The sequence below is a fragment of the Odontesthes bonariensis genome, chromosome 21, assembly GCF_027942865.1.
Source record: "Odontesthes bonariensis isolate fOdoBon6 chromosome 21, fOdoBon6.hap1, whole genome shotgun sequence".
In the NCBI taxonomy this organism is placed as follows: domain Eukaryota; kingdom Metazoa; phylum Chordata; class Actinopteri; order Atheriniformes; family Atherinopsidae; genus Odontesthes; species Odontesthes bonariensis.
In genome coordinates this window covers 7,507,234-7,526,085 of record NC_134526.1, presented here as the reverse complement: position 1 = coordinate 7,526,085, position 18,852 = coordinate 7,507,234, and the positions used below count along the sequence as shown (strand labels likewise).

General features: G+C 45.2%; 2 protein-coding genes across 2 annotated transcripts; one reads left to right on the top strand and one right to left on the bottom strand.

Annotated features, from left to right (window-relative positions):
- Positions 1 to 986: 986 nt before the first annotated feature.
- Positions 987 to 4,960, bottom strand: asb16 (ankyrin repeat and SOCS box containing 16). The gene is made up of 7 exons (XM_075453875.1): positions 4,767 to 4,960; positions 4,260 to 4,614; positions 3,919 to 4,186; positions 2,026 to 2,434; positions 1,842 to 1,925; positions 1,641 to 1,751; positions 987 to 1,553 (listed from the first exon to the last, which is right to left on the bottom strand). The coding sequence occupies exons 2-7, from the start codon at positions 4,594 to 4,596 to the stop codon at positions 1,368 to 1,370; spliced, it is 1,395 nt and encodes a 464-aa protein (XP_075309990.1). The 5' UTR covers positions 4,597 to 4,614; positions 4,767 to 4,960; the 3' UTR covers positions 987 to 1,367.
- Positions 4,961 to 6,116: 1,156 nt separating this feature from the next.
- Positions 6,117 to 17,611, top strand: hrob (homologous recombination factor with OB-fold). The gene is made up of 10 exons (XM_075453981.1): positions 6,117 to 6,292; positions 6,485 to 6,535; positions 7,083 to 8,012; positions 8,194 to 8,277; positions 10,293 to 10,427; positions 13,099 to 13,207; positions 15,088 to 15,173; positions 15,263 to 15,376; positions 15,464 to 15,692; positions 16,774 to 17,611. Exons 1-10 carry the CDS (start codon positions 6,290 to 6,292, stop codon positions 16,827 to 16,829), a joined length of 1,797 nt encoding a protein of 598 aa, XP_075310096.1. The 5' UTR covers positions 6,117 to 6,289; the 3' UTR covers positions 16,830 to 17,611.
- The last annotated feature ends 1,241 nt before the right edge of the window (positions 17,612 to 18,852 follow it).

Genomic DNA, 18,852 nt, shown 5'->3' with positions numbered 1-18,852 from the left:
CTGAAAACTAAAAGCTCTGCCTCGTACCGTGGTCCTGGAAACTCTGCGACACACGACCACGCCTTCATTCTGAGAGCAAATAGCTCTTGTGAGGTGAAACTGCAACAATGAGACTGTCAAGATAAACAAGGAACTATGTTATTAGTTGCTTTCTACGTGATAAGGAGGATTTACAGGAAGCCATTGTGGAGAGATTAAAAGAGTAGATATGTGATGGATCAGCAGAATGATTTTCAGGGAATGATTTGTAAAGCCAGCTAAAATGGCCTTAAAGCTGCTCTGGAGTTCATGGAACTAAAAGATAAATCCTTGTCAAAAGTGACTCTAAAGTTCCTAACAGTATACTGGAAGCCAAAGTAATACCATCCAGAGTTACTATGAGGTTCAACTGTGACTCTCTGACTGTAGTTTTACTTTACTTTTAGGATGCCAAACAGGCTTTTATATAGCTTCATTAACTGATTAGTTTACTAAGGTTTTAAAGATAAATAGAGCTGGATGTCATCAGCGTGGGAATAATGCTGTACTTCATGTTTCCTCCTGCCCAAAAAAAGTATGTATGGAGTGAACAGAACTGGTCCCAGTATAGAGCCCTGTGGAACACCATGGGCTACTCTGGTATGTGTAGGTCACATTTTCTACATGATCAAAGAGATTGTTTGAACTTTTCAGACTTTTTGCCTCCTTACCGTAGCCTGGTTTAACAGTTTATTATTACTTGGCTCATGCTCACAGTCACCTGTCTGCTGTCTGGGAAACTGTATCAACATCCGATACTCCTCCCCCATTTTAGCACTTTCATAGATCCCCATTCACTGAGTGAGCAAAGAGGTGTTTTGTCACACCCAAGCTTTTGTGAGGCCATGAGAATGTGAGTTTTTAGGGGATTTACATCTTCTTGAGTGGGACTTTAATGTTAATTAAGTTGAAGGATTCTAAAACTATCAAAAAAAAGTACAAAGTAGAAATATGGAGTTCATGGTCAGCTTTACGGGCATGTTTTGAACTTTTTGACTTGAACCACATTTATTTCTTTGTATGGAAAATGTGAAATGACAAAAACATAATGCACCAAATATAAAGCAACACATCTGACACATGGCATGATATTTCTGTAAATAGTATGGTTAATGTCATTTAAAGGAGAAGGTAACGGCAGACAATTTTATGCTAACACAATGCTGCTGAAATTAGGGGTAAAACAGTAACACCAGCAGGAAATAAAGAATAATCCAACAGGAGAATATTAAATAAGTTCAAAGAAATACAAGTTGACAAAAACAAATGCTAGTTTAACAGGTTGTTGAGATCTCAAATACACGTTAGATGAGTCACCACACTGTTACAAATGGACGTGCAAAATAAATTCACTGGAGCGTCCCGTCATTACGCAGCAGCAGATAATCCCTGACTGAGTTGGGAATGTCCAGTTTAATGACTGCAGAGTGACACTGGGCTCCTAGATGCTGACGTAAAGCCCATCGACAGAGATGCTGCAGAGAGCGCGGCTGACCGCTCCGCTGACGCACCGAGAGGAAGAACGGCCGCTGGTCCTGAGGCAGGGAGGCAGAAACAGACAGGCTACAGCGAGGAGGGTAAACAAGGGGAAGAGAGGTGATTCAGCACTGCAGAGAACTCACCTCAAACATCTCAGCAGACAGGGAATCCATCCAATCACAGGGAGGGACAGACGTGTACGAGTTCAGCATCACCTCCAGGGTGGCAGGAGAAAGGACGCACTGCTTCAGCATCTGTAGGGAGAACCGCGCGGAACACATCATTCAACCTAAACAATTCTCTGTTTTTGTTTGTATTCTCCCAGAGTGGCAGTTTGTTCCAACCTTTGGTGGAACAGGAGTTGCTCCATGGTTCAGAAGTGACTGTGCTATCGCCTCAGGCTGTTGGTTTGGGTAATCCTCCACCACCTTAAGGACCAAGCAGAACAAACTTTATCCAAATATCTGAACTGAAATGTACCTCTCTGTATGGTGACTGAACTTTTTCACCTGACTCCCCGTCTGCTACCTGCAACAAACAATCCAGTGGTGTGTATCCTGCACAGTTGATGACATCGGGCTTTGCTCCATGCTGCAGGAGGACATCTACAATCCTGGAGGAGCAGTTTGCACAGGCGTTGTGCAGCGGGGTGTGCTGCTTCCTGCCAGCTGTTCGGGGGTTAGCGCCCGCATCCAGCAGCATCTGGATCACACGGAGGTACCGTCCCGCCTCAGATGGCCTCTCTGCTCCGGAGCACGACGCATTCAGAGGGGTCTCACCCTCTCGATTTGTGGCGAGAACATCTGCTCCGTGGCTGAGGAAGAGCTCCACGTGCTCCTCCAGGCCTCGCCGAGCAGCGACGTGCAGAGGTGTGAGTCTTGACTCCCTGGACCTCACATTGATGTCCGCACCTCCCTCCAAAAGCAGCTCAGCACAGCTTGTAAGAAATATTAAGATTCTGATCATCACATGTACCAGCATCGACATCTGGACAGAGAAAATATCCAGTTTATATAAAGACGTCTTGTCTGACATAATTTTTAAAATGTTAAAGGGATAGTTCGCCTCTTTTGACATGAAGCTGTATGACATCCCATATTAGCAATATCGTACATGAACATTGACTTACCCCCTGCTGTGTCCTGTGAGCCGAGTTCCAGCCTAGTTTTGGTGTTGACCAAGGTAGTCCGGCTAGTTGGCTGGGGTTTAAAAAATAAAGCGTTTTGCTTCTCAAAACAATATGCGTTCAAAAGAGTAATACATTTGCATCACAAAATCGTTCATCCAGAAAAAGTCAGACCTCACAATCGCTTGGCCCTATTTTCTCTCCCTTCATATCACTGCGTGCTGTGTAGACTGAGCAGCAAACACCGTAACAGGCGCGGGTGTCGGCAGCACGCAGTGATACGAAGGGAGAAAAATAGGGCCAAGCGATTGTGAGGTCTGACTTTTTCCTGGAGAATGATTTTGTGATGCAAAAGTATTACTCTTTAGAACGCTTATTGTTTTGAGAACCAAAACGCTTTATTTTTTAAGCCCCAGCCAACTAGCCGGACTACTTTCGTCAACGCCAAAACGAGGCTGGAACTCGACGCAGCAGGGGGTAAGAAAATGTTCATACAGCTTCATGTCAAAAGAGGCGAACTATCCCTTTAAAGCTGCAGTCTGCAGGATTTGTTGTTGTCACATGTAAGAGTTTACATGATCTATCAGAACGCTTGAAGTTGAAAACGGTGACCTCCGTAGTCGCAAAATGCAAGAAATGCTTATTTTTTAACCGAAAAATAAAAAGTTATTCAACTTCCTGTCCCGCCCCATCAAAACACATGAGAACTCGTGCACGTCTACGTGCACGCCAGATGCGCGTATACGACTCCTCATTCATCAACTCACCTGTCATTTGCGATCATGGAAGACACAGTAAGTAGACTAGCCCGTAATGAAGTTCAATAGTCTAGATAAATAAGCGTGGGGACGAGCCTACCTTGTATCGCGCGTGCACAATCGGTGATTGACAGGCAGCAGAGCCCAGCTCGTAACCTGATTGGTTACCTTTTACCGGTCCGGTCTGCAATTTTGTAAACAAACCTGCTGGCTTTGGAGGGACCTAGCGGGACATATAGGGGACCTAGAGAACTCATTTTTTTTTGTATTGGGGTATTTAATGTACTACTTTCAGAATCCCCGGACAGTTCCAGGCATTATACTTGAAAAAGAGTTGCAGACTGCAGCTTTAAGCTCTTTCACCTGTTTTTGGCTTTTTTTCTATAGAATTTAAAGTGTTCTTCATAATAATTTATTTTAAATTTGAGTTAATAGGAAGATGAAACACAGCTTCTATTCCCCCCCTTGAGGAAATGGAGTTGGTATGAAATGCAGTAAAAGCTCTAAAATATTGTTTCCATGTCCTTTTCCACTCACTGGAATGACTGTGCAGAGGTACAGAGGTGAAGAGGGGCGCTGCCATCTGCCGCCAACAGTTCAGAATCTGCTCCATGAGTCAGCAGCAGCTGGACGCACACAGAATGACCGCCTGTGCAGGCATCATGGAGGGCGGTGCTGCCTCCAGGGTCGTCGTTTACCTCAGCTCCACGAAACAGCAGCTCCTCCACACATGCCGAGTGTCCTCGGCTGGCAGCCAGGCGCAGGGCTGAGGTTTGTTTCACCTTGGAGCTCAGCGTCCACATACCTGTCAGGGGGACGGAGAGGCGTTAGAGTATCAATGGCATCAGATTGTAAAACAAAAGCCTTTGAAGTCATACCCATCTCTGGAGCCCACACCATCTCCTCATGCACCGTCTCCATCAGGGCGTTGACCATGGCAGAGTCCTTAAGCACAGCATACACTCCTTTCATGTCCCCACACATGAAAGTGTTGTGGATGGCTGTGTCTCTGCAGCGGAGCTGTGGTGGAGGGGCTCGAACCTCCTGAAGGGGCCGCTGCTTGGGAAGAAGCCTGGGGGCCCGAGGCAGCGGGGCCCTGGTCATGGCTCTCCTCTGAGCTAAAGCTCGCCGTGCATCCTCCCACTCTTGAAACTCCTGCTCCACTCTCAAAGAGCGCAGTGAGGTAGAGGTGAACGGAAATGTGTTCTTCGACATGAAACCTTCCAGTCAGCCCTACAGAAGTTAAATCTTTGTCAGCTTGTTAGACAAACACAGATTTAAAGTTGACAATTATATGGCATTTCTTCTCAGCTCACGTCCACATGTTTAATTCCCTTAAGCCTCTTACCTCTGAGCACTTCTACTTACACTCCGCTTTTACTCACCCTTTACTGGAAATGCCTCGAGTTAAAAGGGATCCAAGCAGTGGTCAAGTATAAACATTCATAACTGGGATCTGTCTCATGTCCCTTTTGATATACGAAGAGACTCCCAAATCAAATGTCCTTTCTTTGTGAGCACAGTCACAAGTTTGCTGCTCAAATACAAGTTCAACGAGATATTAATAGATCAGAATGCAAGCTGATACTCGGCCGACCTGATACGCGTCCTATCTCCTGCAGCCACTAGATGGCAGCATTCACTCGAAGTTAATTTACTTTAGCAGCCGAATAAAACAAGAACAAAAATATGTCAAGATGATAAAATCCAGTTTAGAGAGAACCGTTACATAACCATAACTCATGTGCTTCCGGAGGCAATTTTTTTGGGGCAACACAGTATCTGCTTAAAGGGAAAAATGAAGGAATACAATTCCCAAGTGCGCTTTTCTATGTATTTCTAAATAAGAATGAGAAAAACAAACAAAGAAAGAATAGAAAAGGCTGTTTAATTTCACGTAAAACAATATTATGCTCATCAGATTTTAGGATTGGTTAAATGGTTAAGTTTGAAGCTAACTGGTTAAGTTAATTCACTACTTAAAGCAATACTATGTAACATTTCTACCTTAAAATAACAGCTTGAAAAAAATTGTGCGGCTAGAATGAGTTTTAATATTACGATTGGCCTGTCTCCTATGCCCTTCGGGGGTCTGAGTTGGAAAAACTGCGCTATGTAACTTTGCTGGACCGGCCCGGTAGCGGCCCGGGAGCTGAGCGGAAGTACTTCTTCTTGCTTTTTTGCACATCTACCGCAAAAACAAATAGACCCCTCTCACGCTCCCAGGTACATTTGATTACTCTTACCTTCTCGGTCGACATAGCTTGCACCTTCTGACTCCTCGCCAGTTCGTCAACAAACGTGAAAGTGAAAGTGAAAGTGAAAGGGTGTTGTATTTACGACAGTGTAACCGTACATTACCTCCAAGCCTGTAGGGGGAGCTCCATAGTGGGCTTTTTGAGAAGTTACATTGTGTTGCTTTAATCAGACTGAATATAATGATCTTTCTTAACATAAATTGCAAATGTTCAAATTTTCCGTGACTTCTCGCTCATGTTGCCCTAATTTTTTACTTTAATTATTAACGTGTCATATCTATGTCAATTTTTATAGTTAATTAGCCTGACAATTTACAAGATTGTTGTGTTTCTTTGCCAAAACTCACTAAAACGAAACTACTTTGACTGTGACGGGGAGTGAAGCATCTTGATTTGCTTCAAAACTCTTTGCGTAAACACTCCGTGCGTCATTACGTCGTATTTGAACGTGACGGCGCGGTAGCAAACAGCAGCGTAACCCAAGAAAAAGTTGCCTTTTTGGTGGTCGTGTTTGTCAGTCAGTACGGGGTTTTTTTCGAAAAGACAGTGACTTTCATAAGACACAGTGATTGAATGGCATTCAATGTTGGTTTGGTGTATTTATCTAAACTGATCAAATACGGTTTTCCTCGCGATATCCCTTGACTGCAATGGTAAGTAAGCCTAAGCAGCAAACTGGCCGTACCTTAAGCTAACTTAGCTTACACATTTCAGCCGGGCATGCCAGGCAACTTACTTTTTCAAGTGTATTAAGCCATTTTTATTTATTTACAACGGGATCTGGTGGTGTGTTGGTGCTTACGGAGTGGAGACATTTGATTGGTGGGTTGTTACCTCTGTTACAGACGTGCAAACTGAGCGGCCTGTTCAGCGTTGGCGAGGACTTTGATGATGAGGTGACTTTGATTTGAACACACCTGATTCAATTTTCACTTGACTGTCAGGGTAGGACGCTCCTATTTTGTAGCTTAATGAGAACGTCTTCCTGTGCGTGCGTGCCAGGGTGTCCTTAAAAAGTCGTAAAAAGTCGTAAATCAATTTTCCTGAAAATAAGACCTTAAAAAGTATCAAATTGTTTTAAATTCAGATTGCATGGGTCTTAAATATTTGTGTATTTTTCTTTTTGCTCTAAAGGAACAGTATTTTAAAAAAAAAATAGATTTACTTGATTTTATAAGCATTTGTTCATGAAACTTAAATGTTCTGAAAATATTGTAATAAATTTAATTTAGGACAGTGATGACATTTTTGTGATCTTTTCGCATGACACACATTTAGTCGATGTTCTTAAACTCAACCGTCATTTGTCATTTTACCATACTGTCAGGGTGTTTACTTGGTATTTCCATCGTACGTTTTGTCTTAAATTTCATTTAGAAGTGGTATTAAAAGTTGAACTTGTTTATACCTGTATACACCTTGGCGTGTGTGTGTGTTTCCCAGGATGTGCTCGGGACAGACTGGACTGCCTGCTCAGCTTCTGGACCAGACAGTGGAGCAGCTGCTGTGTCATCCTGCGCTCTGCGGGCTTCCCCCGTTGCTCACAGAGAGCCAGAGAAAATCTGCCATCAGCAGACTGGAGAGAGATCAGCCGGCATGTGCAATGGCACGGCATCGAGAGGGAGCGTGCAGCGCGCTGCAGCACAAACTGTTGCTGTGGGTTTGAGGCAGCTCTCCTCCTCTGCTCAGCCTCGGTCCCGTCCTCCTCCCACGCCGAACAGCTCTCAGCCAAATCTGGCACCACAGCAGAGTCATACCAACACGGGGGGGCCGATGGAGCCCTGTGTGGCTCAGGACGACTTTGATGATTGGGATGTTGACCTGGCAGACTTGGACGAGTGTGACAGCCAAACGGGGCATCTCTGTAAACCTGCTGCTCCCACTCCATCTGCAGCGACAGCTGAGCCTAAGACACTGCGACCCTCGACCAGCAGAGGAGGTCACACACTGCCTAACCGGACCCTTAGGGAGCTCAGTAATGCATGCAAGACTTCTGTCTCATCGAGTTCTAATGCTTTCCCCTCAGCTCGTCCTCAGAGTCCCGGTGTTTTCCCCGGCCTCTCTGCAACCTCTCCTGCTTCGAGCAGCTTTAGCAGAACTTTTAACAATCCTCAGCAGCCACAGAAACCGTGGGCAACTCCACGGGCCTCCCCTCAGGCCCGCAGCCGCTTTGAGACGGTGTCCCCTGCACCATCCCCCTCTGGTAGCTCCTCTACTCTGAGCCCTCATCCCCTGCACACACCGGTCTTCACCAATCGCCTGGTCCAGCTGGTTTCTGCCTCCAATAAGCTTCCAAAGAAGAGGCCTCGCTCTGATTCTCACCAGCCCAGGACGCGGCGCTTCCCTGGTCCTGCAGGGCTTCTGCCACAGCAGGTTAGGTTCATGCAGCAGGGGGAAATGTGAGAGCGGGCCGATCACATGTCGTCACTCCGCTTAGAGTTAATGCAGCTGCTTTTCTGCCTGAGCTCTGATGGACTGAGTGCAAAAGAAATCTCTGTTGTGTGCTGGTTGTTCCACTGTGGTGTCACATTCTGATTTCTGTCTTGTTTTTCAGCCGCAGGGTCAGAACCTGGATGAGATCGTGGTTTCTGTTCCTCAGACTCCTGCTCACGGGGTTGTGGCTCGCCTGCCAAGTCAGGTAATAAAAAAAAAAATAAAAAAAACACACAGAGGACAATCCTCCCAGAACACATCCAGCAAAACTCCAGTGATTAATCCCACAACTCATTATTCAATGCTTCTTTTCCAGATTGATTAGGTAGTTTGGTCTGTCTGTCCGTGTTAGAAAGATGGAAACAGTTCTCTTCACGTCACAGATCGACATTTAAGATATTTACACTTGAGAAAATGTAACCAGTGAGTTATTGGAAATCTTACTTCAAAACCGAGGTGCCAATTAATTCTGTGCTGACGGCCTAATTAATTATGAATTATTCCCTGTATTTAGACTCTAAGAAGTCGCTCAGAAGCAGAAGATCAACTGTGTGAGTGGCGTTGCTGTGAGTTCTTATAGATGTTGTTTCTCATCAGTGGGAGCGAGTGCATAGCACCGAGTACCTTCTATCACTTTGGGAAACTCTCCTCCTGAAGCACAGAGTCAGATTTGAGAGAAAAGAACATGCACCTTCATGTTTGCGGGTATATCATGATGAAGGATTAGCAGCTGCAGCGACACATCCGTCAGTTCTGCTTTCAAATACAAGTTAAATAACTGCGATCTCAATATTAACTAGGAAAGTCTGGATCAGGATTTTTTGCTGCAGTTTTAGTGCAGAACAGGATCAGTAACTGAGAGCTAAGAAGACTGAATGAGTCCAACATTGGCTGCTGGTTTCACCATTGAGTCATTTCCACATGAGGGATCATTTATGGCTGAACTGGAAGGCAGGGGTGCGATAGGTTTTGACCTCTTTTCTCACGTTTAAAAGTAGCAGCTGGTGTGAAAGGGGCTTTAAAAACGGCAACCGTCCCCACAGCGTGCAGCCAGTGACATGTGGGCAAGGGTTCTGGCTCCACTGGAGCAGGAGAAGCAGCTCTGACATGAGTTTTTAACTTGTAAACTTGTTGTGTTGGTGGGTGTTATAAACTGGCTCAAAATAATAAATTTAATTCGACTCGGTTAGAATTTCAGCGTGAGGGTTGACCTCATGGCGGGTGCAAATCAGTTGGATCGCTGCTGTGTAGAGTGCAGGAGTGTAGATGAAAGTGTGCAAATTCTCCTGGTTTTAATGATTATTAAGATCTGAAGCTTGCTTCTCTGTAAAGTTTGGACCCACAAACTGCAGCCTTGCACCGGACTATTTTTTCACACCTGTTCATTGATATCCTACATGATTAACTAAGTTTATATGCACTGACTGTTTTATTTCAGTAGAACAAGAGCAGAATAAATAAAAACTGAAGCGAAAAACTAATCAGATAAGCAACCGTTTGAAAGCTTTTCCACATTTCTTTAGTTTCATATTCCAGCCTTAACTTTATGACCAACCTCAGTTGCACTTTCCATCCTACCAACATCTTTGGACCCGCTGTCTATTTTTAGCTGCCCGCTCCCGTGAGATTTGCATCCTGCAGGATCTCAGCCCCCGTGCCAGTTTCACAGTTAGACTGACGATGATGATGATACCTCATTTTTATATTCGGCCAAATCTGTAGGTGACTCACCTTTTAACTAAACTGTCATAAAATGTCCAAGAGGACCAAACACGAAGGAATGATTCCTATCTGCTGCTAATGTTGTCGGAACATATTGGATGTGAGGTTAGAATCTCGGTCCCTTCGGATCAGGCTGGGATTGAGTGGCACTGATGCTCCGCCAACAAACTTTAGACAAAAAAACAGAATACTGTGAAGCTTGGCACGATCAGATTTTGGCTTTGGCGCCAAGCAATCTTTAATCAAGTTCTCAGATAATTGGTCAGCACATCTGGGATTGAACAAAGAGGTGCAGAGCTAAGGTTTTGGCTTGGTTTGCCTGTAAGAGAGGCGCAGTTTCACACATGTGGTCGCCACACCTGCACCCTTTACCTGTAACAGCAGCAGCTTAGAGATGCTAGTTAATACCATAACCAACCACAGGAGGGTGCCATGGAGGCCGACACCGACGCTTAGCTTTGCGTTAACCTCCACCATCTCTGTGACTTTATGTTGAAGGGTTCCAGCTCACAGACTGAGGAAGATGAGTTCAGCAGCGGCGCCTGGGCGGCAATGAAGGCAGAGATGGGTCTGGACGAGAGGAATCCGTCCTGCTTCCTGCGCACCTCCAGCGTGATCATGGTGCTCCGCAGGGTGAGCTGCACGGTCACAGCGGCACCCGTTCATGATCTCCAGAGAAGGTTTTCCTCACACTGGCTGCAGTAAACACTGCCGTGTGTGCACTGACATTTAGATCAAGCAGTTTTTAAAAGTGATTCATCCTCCATTATCACAGCCCGTGTGGCTGCTGGAGGTCTATTGGCATAATCGGGACAAATGACTACGCAACACTGGAGGTGTTCGTGGCGATAAACAGTACGGTCACTCATCAATCACACTAATGGAGACTGGGCCGTTGTTCTGCTGGCTCTCTGTGTTTGAAGGCGGCCTTTAAATTTGTTTTAAGTGCTCGCACATGTTGGTCTCTGCTGTTTGCCCTTTTCCTGCTTCCACTGACATTCACACCGGCAGGATGCTGGCTTAGCTCGTTCAGGTTAAGCTGCTCACATGAATATCAGCTTCCCAAAAATCCTCGCTGGCACGAACAAGTTAATTAGCACCCAGCCTGAACATCTGATGCAGTGGAAGGAAAGGATGATCCCAGCATTAAATCCAGCACCCAGATCTTGTTTCTTTGCATCAGTACATCCTCATAGCTTCGTGTTTGCACTGAGAGGACTGAGGCTGTTTAGATATTCTGTTGGTGGACGTGTTAGAGAATAGATGGAGACCTCAGTAAATTAGTTTGCTTTTAAAGCAGCAGGTGTCAGTTTTACGAAGCATCCCACAGTTAATCTTAAACGAATGAAACTGCAGCTGTTCCTGTGAAACGTGTGTGGTTAGAGAAATGTTGAGTCGGGATTTCATGGCTGGTGCAGTGATGAATGTAATAAAGATTCCAAGAGTCCAAGTCTTTGGTTGTCTTGGCTGAACTGACCAGCGTCCCCGCCTGAAAAGGTCAATAAGCGGCTCCTGTGGGGACTCGCCACATTCAGCGCAGCTGGAGCTTCGCCTGCTCGTCTTCACATTGTTCCTTTTTAGATTTGAATAGGATTTATTTTATTAATCCTCGAGGAAAATTAAATTGATGCAATACGAACAAAGCTAATCCTAAAGAAAGAGGCAGAAAATAAGAATAAGATCATATGCAGAGAGTTGTGGATAATGCAGTTCAGATGCTGAAGAAGTCCCGTCTCCTGGCAGTCACTCACCATGGCAACACGTACGGCTCCACCCTGGCCCCAGTCTACATTCACTGTAGAGGAATCAATTCAATTCAATTCAAAAATACTTTATTTATCCCAGAGGGAAATTAAATGTTGATGTAGCTCAATTAAATCAAGGAGTTATTATAGATGCTGATGGCTGTGGGCAGGAATGATTTCCTGTAGCGGTCCGTTTTGCATCCAAATTGAAGAAGCCTTTGACTGAAGAGGCTCTGTTTTCTGATAACAGTCTCATGGAGAGGATGTTCAGGGTTGTCCATAATTCTCTTGATTTTATGCAAAATCCTTCTTTGCATTATTGTCTCCAGAGGTTCCACAGTCGTCCCCAGAACAGAACCAGCCTTCCTTATCAGGTTGTTGAGTCTTTTTATGTCCCTGGTTCTGATGCTGCTGCCCCAACAGATGACGCAAGAGGAAATGACGCTCTCAACAACAGACTTGTAGAAGATCTGCAACATCTTGTTGCAAACCTTGAAGGACCTTAGCTTCCTCAAGAAGTACAGTCTGCTCTGTCCTTTCTTGTAGATGGCTTCACTGTTGTGTCTCCAGTCCAGTCTGTTGTCCACATGAACACCAAGGTATTTATATTCCTCAACCACCTCCACTTCTTCTCCCATGATGGAAACAGGGTTTGATCTGACCCTGTTTCTCCTGAAATCTACAATCATCTCCTTTGTTTTGTTAACATTCAAGATGAGATGATTGTTCCCACACCATGCCACAAAGCGGTCCACCAGCTCTCTGTACTCAGCTTCTTGTCCATCTCTGATACACCCGACAACTGCAGAGTCATCTGAGTATTTCTGTAGATGACAGGAGTCTGACTTGTACTGGAAGTCTGAAGTGTACAAGTGTACATCTTTCAAGTTATTGAATTGAAAGATGTCCGACGCTCTGAGACATTCTGCCACCTCTAACCTTACTGACGTATGTGGAAGTGCAGCTGAATTCACTGTCCAGACGGTGTCTTTCATCACATAAATGGAGATTTTTGTCTGGCGACGTGTCGGGTAAATGTGTTCAGTGTTGAAGGGTATAGCGGTGAATGACTTCCTGTTCTGGTCCATATATCAGAGAAGGTGAAGCTGTCTCTGACCGGAGATATAATCAGTACATTATGTTGAGGATGTGCTGTTTTTTCCAGTAGTTTTAGCATCATTCTTCGTTCTACAACGAGCAACATCAAATAAAACATTTATTATTCATTAACTCTGGTGCTGTTTGCCAGATATTCGAAAGATTTGATTGTCAGATTGGTTACCGGTTGATGTTCTGTGGAGCTGAGCCTGATTTTTATGCATTTGAGATAAAACATCTGTTTGTCTTTCCTATGTCGGAGCTGTTATTGTTGAGTCTCACTGTGATGTGGGAGGGGAAAAACAAAGAAACCGTAAATTACACTTTACCTTTCTGTAATTGTGGGGAAACACAATTCCAACAGGCTTAAGATCCGATGTGGTGTCTTTGCTCCTTTACTTTGATAAATATTTAGAAATGGAATAAATTTGATGCGTTTTGGTTTTCCTTCCTCCATTCAGGCTGCACTGAAACAGCTGGCCAGGAACAAAGTGCCCAACATGGCTGTGCTTCTGAAGAGCATCATCCACACGCACGCTGACGCCAGGGCTGTGTTTAAAGACCCGACAGGTAGCACACGCACGCACTTATGAACCAAATACACTGGTTCATGGTTGAACTGTGCATCACAACACAATGTAACGTTTTGCACAAACCATCCAGACTGAATAAGAGAAGCTGGTGAATTAAAGAGATCCCGAGCTGGTGGGGGAGCAGTGAGCTGTTTTCTTCTTCTTGACATTTGCCCGCTGAGACCTCGCCTCGCTCTGCGTGGTATGACAGCGTTCAGCCACTGTTACATCCTTGACTACGCACACACCGACACATCTAATGCACACCCAGTTTCCTCTGAAGCCCTCGCCCCCTCTCTCCGCCCCGCCTCCGAGTCCAGGCGGTTGCCATGGACTCCCGAGCACAGCCGGTGTGCTGATTATCAGCAGGGGTGGATGTTGTTCTCAGCAATGGACTTAAGTGCTTATTAGTGATTCAATTGTAATAGATTGCCATCAGTGGTGTGTGGGTATTAAATGCGTCTGACACCAAGAGTGACTTTTCTCTCAGTAATGAGCCTCCCACCTGCAGGAAGGTCTGCAGCTTCGCTCCCAGCCGAGGCTCAACATGTGCGCGCTCCTGCTCTTCAGATGCAATCGATTCAATTCATTCATTAATTTTACTGTGTTCAGTAAAGGTGAGAGTGTATGAGGGCCATCATAGCTGTGCAAGCATCTTTGAGTAAAAGCGATTTTCTAAGATTAAAGTAATACGTTTGATTCTCGGCGTGTAAATGTGTAAACGCCACTTTCATTTTGACCGTCATTGAGTGAAGTTGGTCTTGTTTCAACAACCAATACGTGTCCAATTGTCATCCCCACACGGGAACAAAGTGGAACGTCGGATAGACGGCAAACATTGTGAAACGCTTCAACGTGTTCGTAAGAGGAGAAAGGAGTTCCTGTAGGACGAAAACACCCCGCTGGTCCTGTTCCGGGGTCGTGTCCATATTCTGCTGCGTCACAAAGCACACTCACAGGGGCAGCTGTGGTCAAAGTCGGCCTCTCTTTCGGATCCATTCTTCAGGAGTTTCTGTTCTTGTAAATTTCCACCAGGAGCGAGACAGAAAAGACTTTTGAGAAGGAATGTAGTTGCAGTACATAATGAGCTGTGCTGCAGCGGCACGCGGCGATGACGTCATTCTGCTAGATGCTTGTGTAGAAAGCCCCCAATAACAACAACATGGCAGCTCTGAGCTAACAGTAAAATAATACGCGTTCATTCATTCTTAAAGTATTAAAGGTGAAATAAAGACAGATAATGCCTTATTTAGAGGCTGTATTTTTCTCTGCCCTGCTCTCTCCCGTTATATGGATATACGCAGATCTCCAGTGATCTAAACTTTTATCGGTGAATAGATAAACGTATTTTATGCCAGAAATAAGGTCCAGGTTTAAAAAAAAAAAAAAACTTCCCCTTTACGTTGTAAAACTCTTAAAATACTGATGGAGCCCAGATTTATTTACTGCAAAGCACTGTTGGACCAGAAGAGTGCAGAAAATAAAGTATGAGAGAGAATAAAATTCATGCTGAGTTTTCTGAAGGATGCTGGATAAAGCTGCTTCACATGCAGCGTGTTTATAAAGAAAGATGAAGTCGTGGTTTCTTTTGACTGACGTCTCTGCGAACGGGTTCGTGTCTCCTTCTAAACTCCTGCTGAGGCCGTCGTGATATTTCACTGACAGCTGGTGGTCGGACTTCTGGAAAAATCAAAAGTACGAGGACTGAGAGTTTAAAAGAGGCATGACTGCGCTGTAAATAATGCAGGATTTGAGCTGTTTTAGAGACGTCCTCGTGACAGATGCTTTTGTTTTTTGGTCGAGGAATTCACTGGTGCGTGTTTGGGTTCATGCTCTGTTTGTGTGCATGCTCTGTTTGTGTGCTGCTTGCTCTCTCAGGGGAGATTCAGGGAACCGTTCACCGGCAGCTCTTGGAGGACAGAGTGGAGGAGCTGAAGGTTGGATCTGTGCTGCTGCTCAAACAAGTGAGACCCGCTTCCTGATGGTGTTTAGAAAGCAGCTGGAGCTATGCATGCGGTGTTTACAGAGCTATTTATCTTGCTTGTGAGAACAGGTGGGTGTGTTTTCCCCCTCCCATCGCAACCACTACCTGAACGTGACGCCCAACAACCTGCTGAGAATCTACTCCCCTGAAGGAGTCGGCCTGTCCTCCACGCTGCTTCACCCGGTGAGCTCCACCTGAGGACACGAGTGGCCCAGAGAAATTCAAACCGATCCAGAAACATGTTGTTAAAGCCTTTTTGTCCCTCTCCAGGAGCCGATGTTGGCATCACCCGCTGGAGCTCCCCGCGCCCTCAGGGAGCCGGTGTCTCGGATGCAGCTGGTGTTTGACGAAGAGGACGACGAGGGAAAAGAGGGCTGGAGACGCACGGCGGGTCCTCGGGCGCAAACTCCCGCCGAGGACAACGAATCGCTCGGCTTCAGCAGCGGCCCCCAAGAGAGTGCCGGGAATCCACCGCCACAGGACGCAGAGTGGGATGCAGGTCGGGCTTAACTTGTGTAATGAAGCCTGTCGGTTGATTCTAGTCCCATTCAGAGTGTCAGTAAACATGACAAACTCTGTCAGAACAACAAATTATAGAAGGTTATCCGACTCCCTGATGTAAACTTAAATGGAACACGAAACACTAACGCATACAAGTGAAAATGGAAATGTGGTTGCATTTGAGGTGTCGGAGGGTTCATTTGACTGCGTGCCAACTCCAGCTGAAGTACGCCTAAATGTGAGCATCAGGGAGGTGTTTTAAACATCCCATCCAGGTTTATAGACGTCGAGGCGGGCTTTTAGGTATGCGTAGTGTGCGTTCAATGTCGCATACTCTGTGAACTGCAGCGAATCCCTGCAGGCCACATGTGTCACAGATGTTTTCTGAAGCTGAATGTGAACAAATGTCAGCTATTCAGCAAATGAGTTGATCAGACCATGATCAGGTCGGCTGACTGGTTTCACAGCCTGTATTTTTGCTGTGGATTCTCATTCATCTAATGTATTTGTTTGGTTGCTGAGTTTCTCAGACACATGTGGAGTAAAAAAAGAAAAAATCAGAATAACAAGAAATGATGCAAAAACTATTCTGCGGTTGCCTTCTGTCCTCGAGCTGTCTGGGATCCAAACCGAACTGCTTCTGACGGTCAGAGCTCCAACGATCACGGTAGCTCGCCAACACTGACGTGTGTGGATGAGCAGTAAGAGTTAAGGTGCTACATGCAGTCCATTTACTGCACAGCACCATTTTAATGTGGGCTTTGATGGCACCACCCTTGAGCCAAGCTTTGAATTTTGCTCGATGCTCATCAAAGCGTTCATGTTCAGAAGTCCTTTCTGTGACTCCACCAGGTCATTCCCTTCCCTTCTCTCACTCTTGTAACTGACTTAAATAGAGCTTCAAGATATTCAGTATGATTTAATCTGTAGTTCATTATTACAGGTTCTCAGAAAGGTATAAACTGAGTGAAGGAATCCTTGTTAAAGTACCCCAGAGCTCAGAATGATGTCTGATTGTTTGTGTGGAAGAGTTAATCCCTTATCAGAATGGTGTCTCGTGTCTCCACCTGTCTGTGCAGACGATGACCTGGATGAGCTGCTGGGGGAGTTGCCTGAGGACACCTACAGCCTTTGATGTGATGTCACACCCTCTGTACAGACCCCCCCCCGTCTTCCAGCACGTCGACCCGTCCTCCTGACATCACCCCTAAAATATCGCCTTCTGACCCCCGAGGAACTGATGAAAATATGCACAGTACATTCAGAAAAGACTTGTTTTTTGTTTGATATCCAGTTCATAAAGTGCATATGTGTCAACCTTAAACGTCACAGATGTGTCACTCAAAGCCAGCGCAGTGCTCCTGAATGAATAATTTATTTCGACAGCAGATTCATGACTCGTATCCTTAGATTTAGAGTCTGAGATTGTTTGTGTGCTAAGGATGTTCGTCTTCCTTTATTTTGTTCTTCTCCACCGCTGCTCTCGCAACACTCACCTTGGAATCGATGTTTAATCAACACCACATTGATCTGCTAATAATGCAGAATGAAAGCAAGGTGAGGCTTCCTTTCCTGCTGTGTTTTCCTGTTAGTATTTGTCCTCGACCTCTATTTTTTAGTCGGCCTGTATCCCCGAGCCTCTAAGTGGAGCAGGTAAACCTCCCCCTGCTTGTTTATTGCACATCTAAAAGGTGTACCAGAGTTTTTCCTGCTGGGATTGCAGGTAGGTGTCCCCAGAGTCTCGTGTGGATTCGCTGAGCAGGACGTGTTTACGCAGCCCTGCCTGCATCAGGGTGGAGTTGCTCTGACGGAGGCTTTCCCAACAGGATCTCCTTCATACATCCAGACTACCTTCGCCTCTCTGTGATGGATTCGGGTTAATCCTCAGCCTCGTTTTCAGCTGCTAAAGTGGTTTGTGTTCAAAAGGAAGAAAAAGAAAGGCCATGATGATGTAGAGTCTGCTCTTAGCCGTGTGATTTAAAGAAGTCCAATGTTTTTCAGCCTGCAACAATTTGTTTTTCCTCCGTTTATCTGCACAATGGAAGTGAAATCAGACAGTAAATGATAGAATACTCACTCTCAGTGTAAATGTAAGACTGAGTGCACAGTAGCCCTGCCTCTGCCTTCATGTCTCTGATTTCCCCTCCAGAACTGGTGTCCTACCTGCTTCGCTTCACCCTGCAGATGAATGAAAGGTCAGAGCGTGTTCAGGGTGCTGTCTTAGGGCAGCACAATCCTTTGAATTGTGAACATTTTCCAGCAAATGCAAACAAAACAGCAAGCAGCTCCATCTCTTGATATGAAAAAGCGTGGCAGTGTTTCCTCTTTGTTGTCGTAAAACGCTGAAAGTCAGCACTTTGTTCTAATTTACAGAGCTAATAGTATTTTGGCAGGAACGCTGAACAATTAGTTTCCTTAACTGTGGGTCAAGCCTCCTGTGGAGGTCCTGGCACTAATTTGAGAGGTGTTGTTGGCTTGGAAACCTTTTTGGCTTCCAGTACTGTGGAAATGAATTTGCGCTCGCTACACCTCCCTGTAAAATATGACACTAAATTAAACGAGTAAGCCCATTAAGTAATTGACAAAAAACAATGAAAAGTGAATCTACTTTTAAAAGCAGAGGGGTTTTCTGCTGCCCTATTATGTCAAACATTAGGCAAACATTCAGTCTTGGAAATCTGACGTGTGGTGACACATGAGCCGCACGAACCTCCTTGAGGAAAACCGTTGCTTCTTTAGGAGCCGTACAAATTCCAAGCACGACAAATCCATTGTTCACAACCACTGATTCGGGGTCCTAACATGATGGCACTTTATTTTACGTCGGCACAAGCCCAGAAAAAGTTCATGACCTTGGATAGAAAGTGCATTGATGGAGCATAATATTCAGAATCGAGCCAGCATGGATACCAGCAGGGGGTAGCATTTAACACCCTCCTCCTCAGATCAGGTCCTGGTAGACATCATTAACCCTGTTTATGAGCTTATCAGAGCGTATAGGCATGCAAAACACAGTTAAGAGTCCTGATGATTAAGCTCCTAATTGGAAGGGAACTTAATTTGACCAAAAGAAGCCTCTTTTCTGAAACTGTACAGAAGGACAAGGTCTCTCCCTTATCTGAATCTACCAATTAAGAGCTTGGTTCCAGAAAATCTGC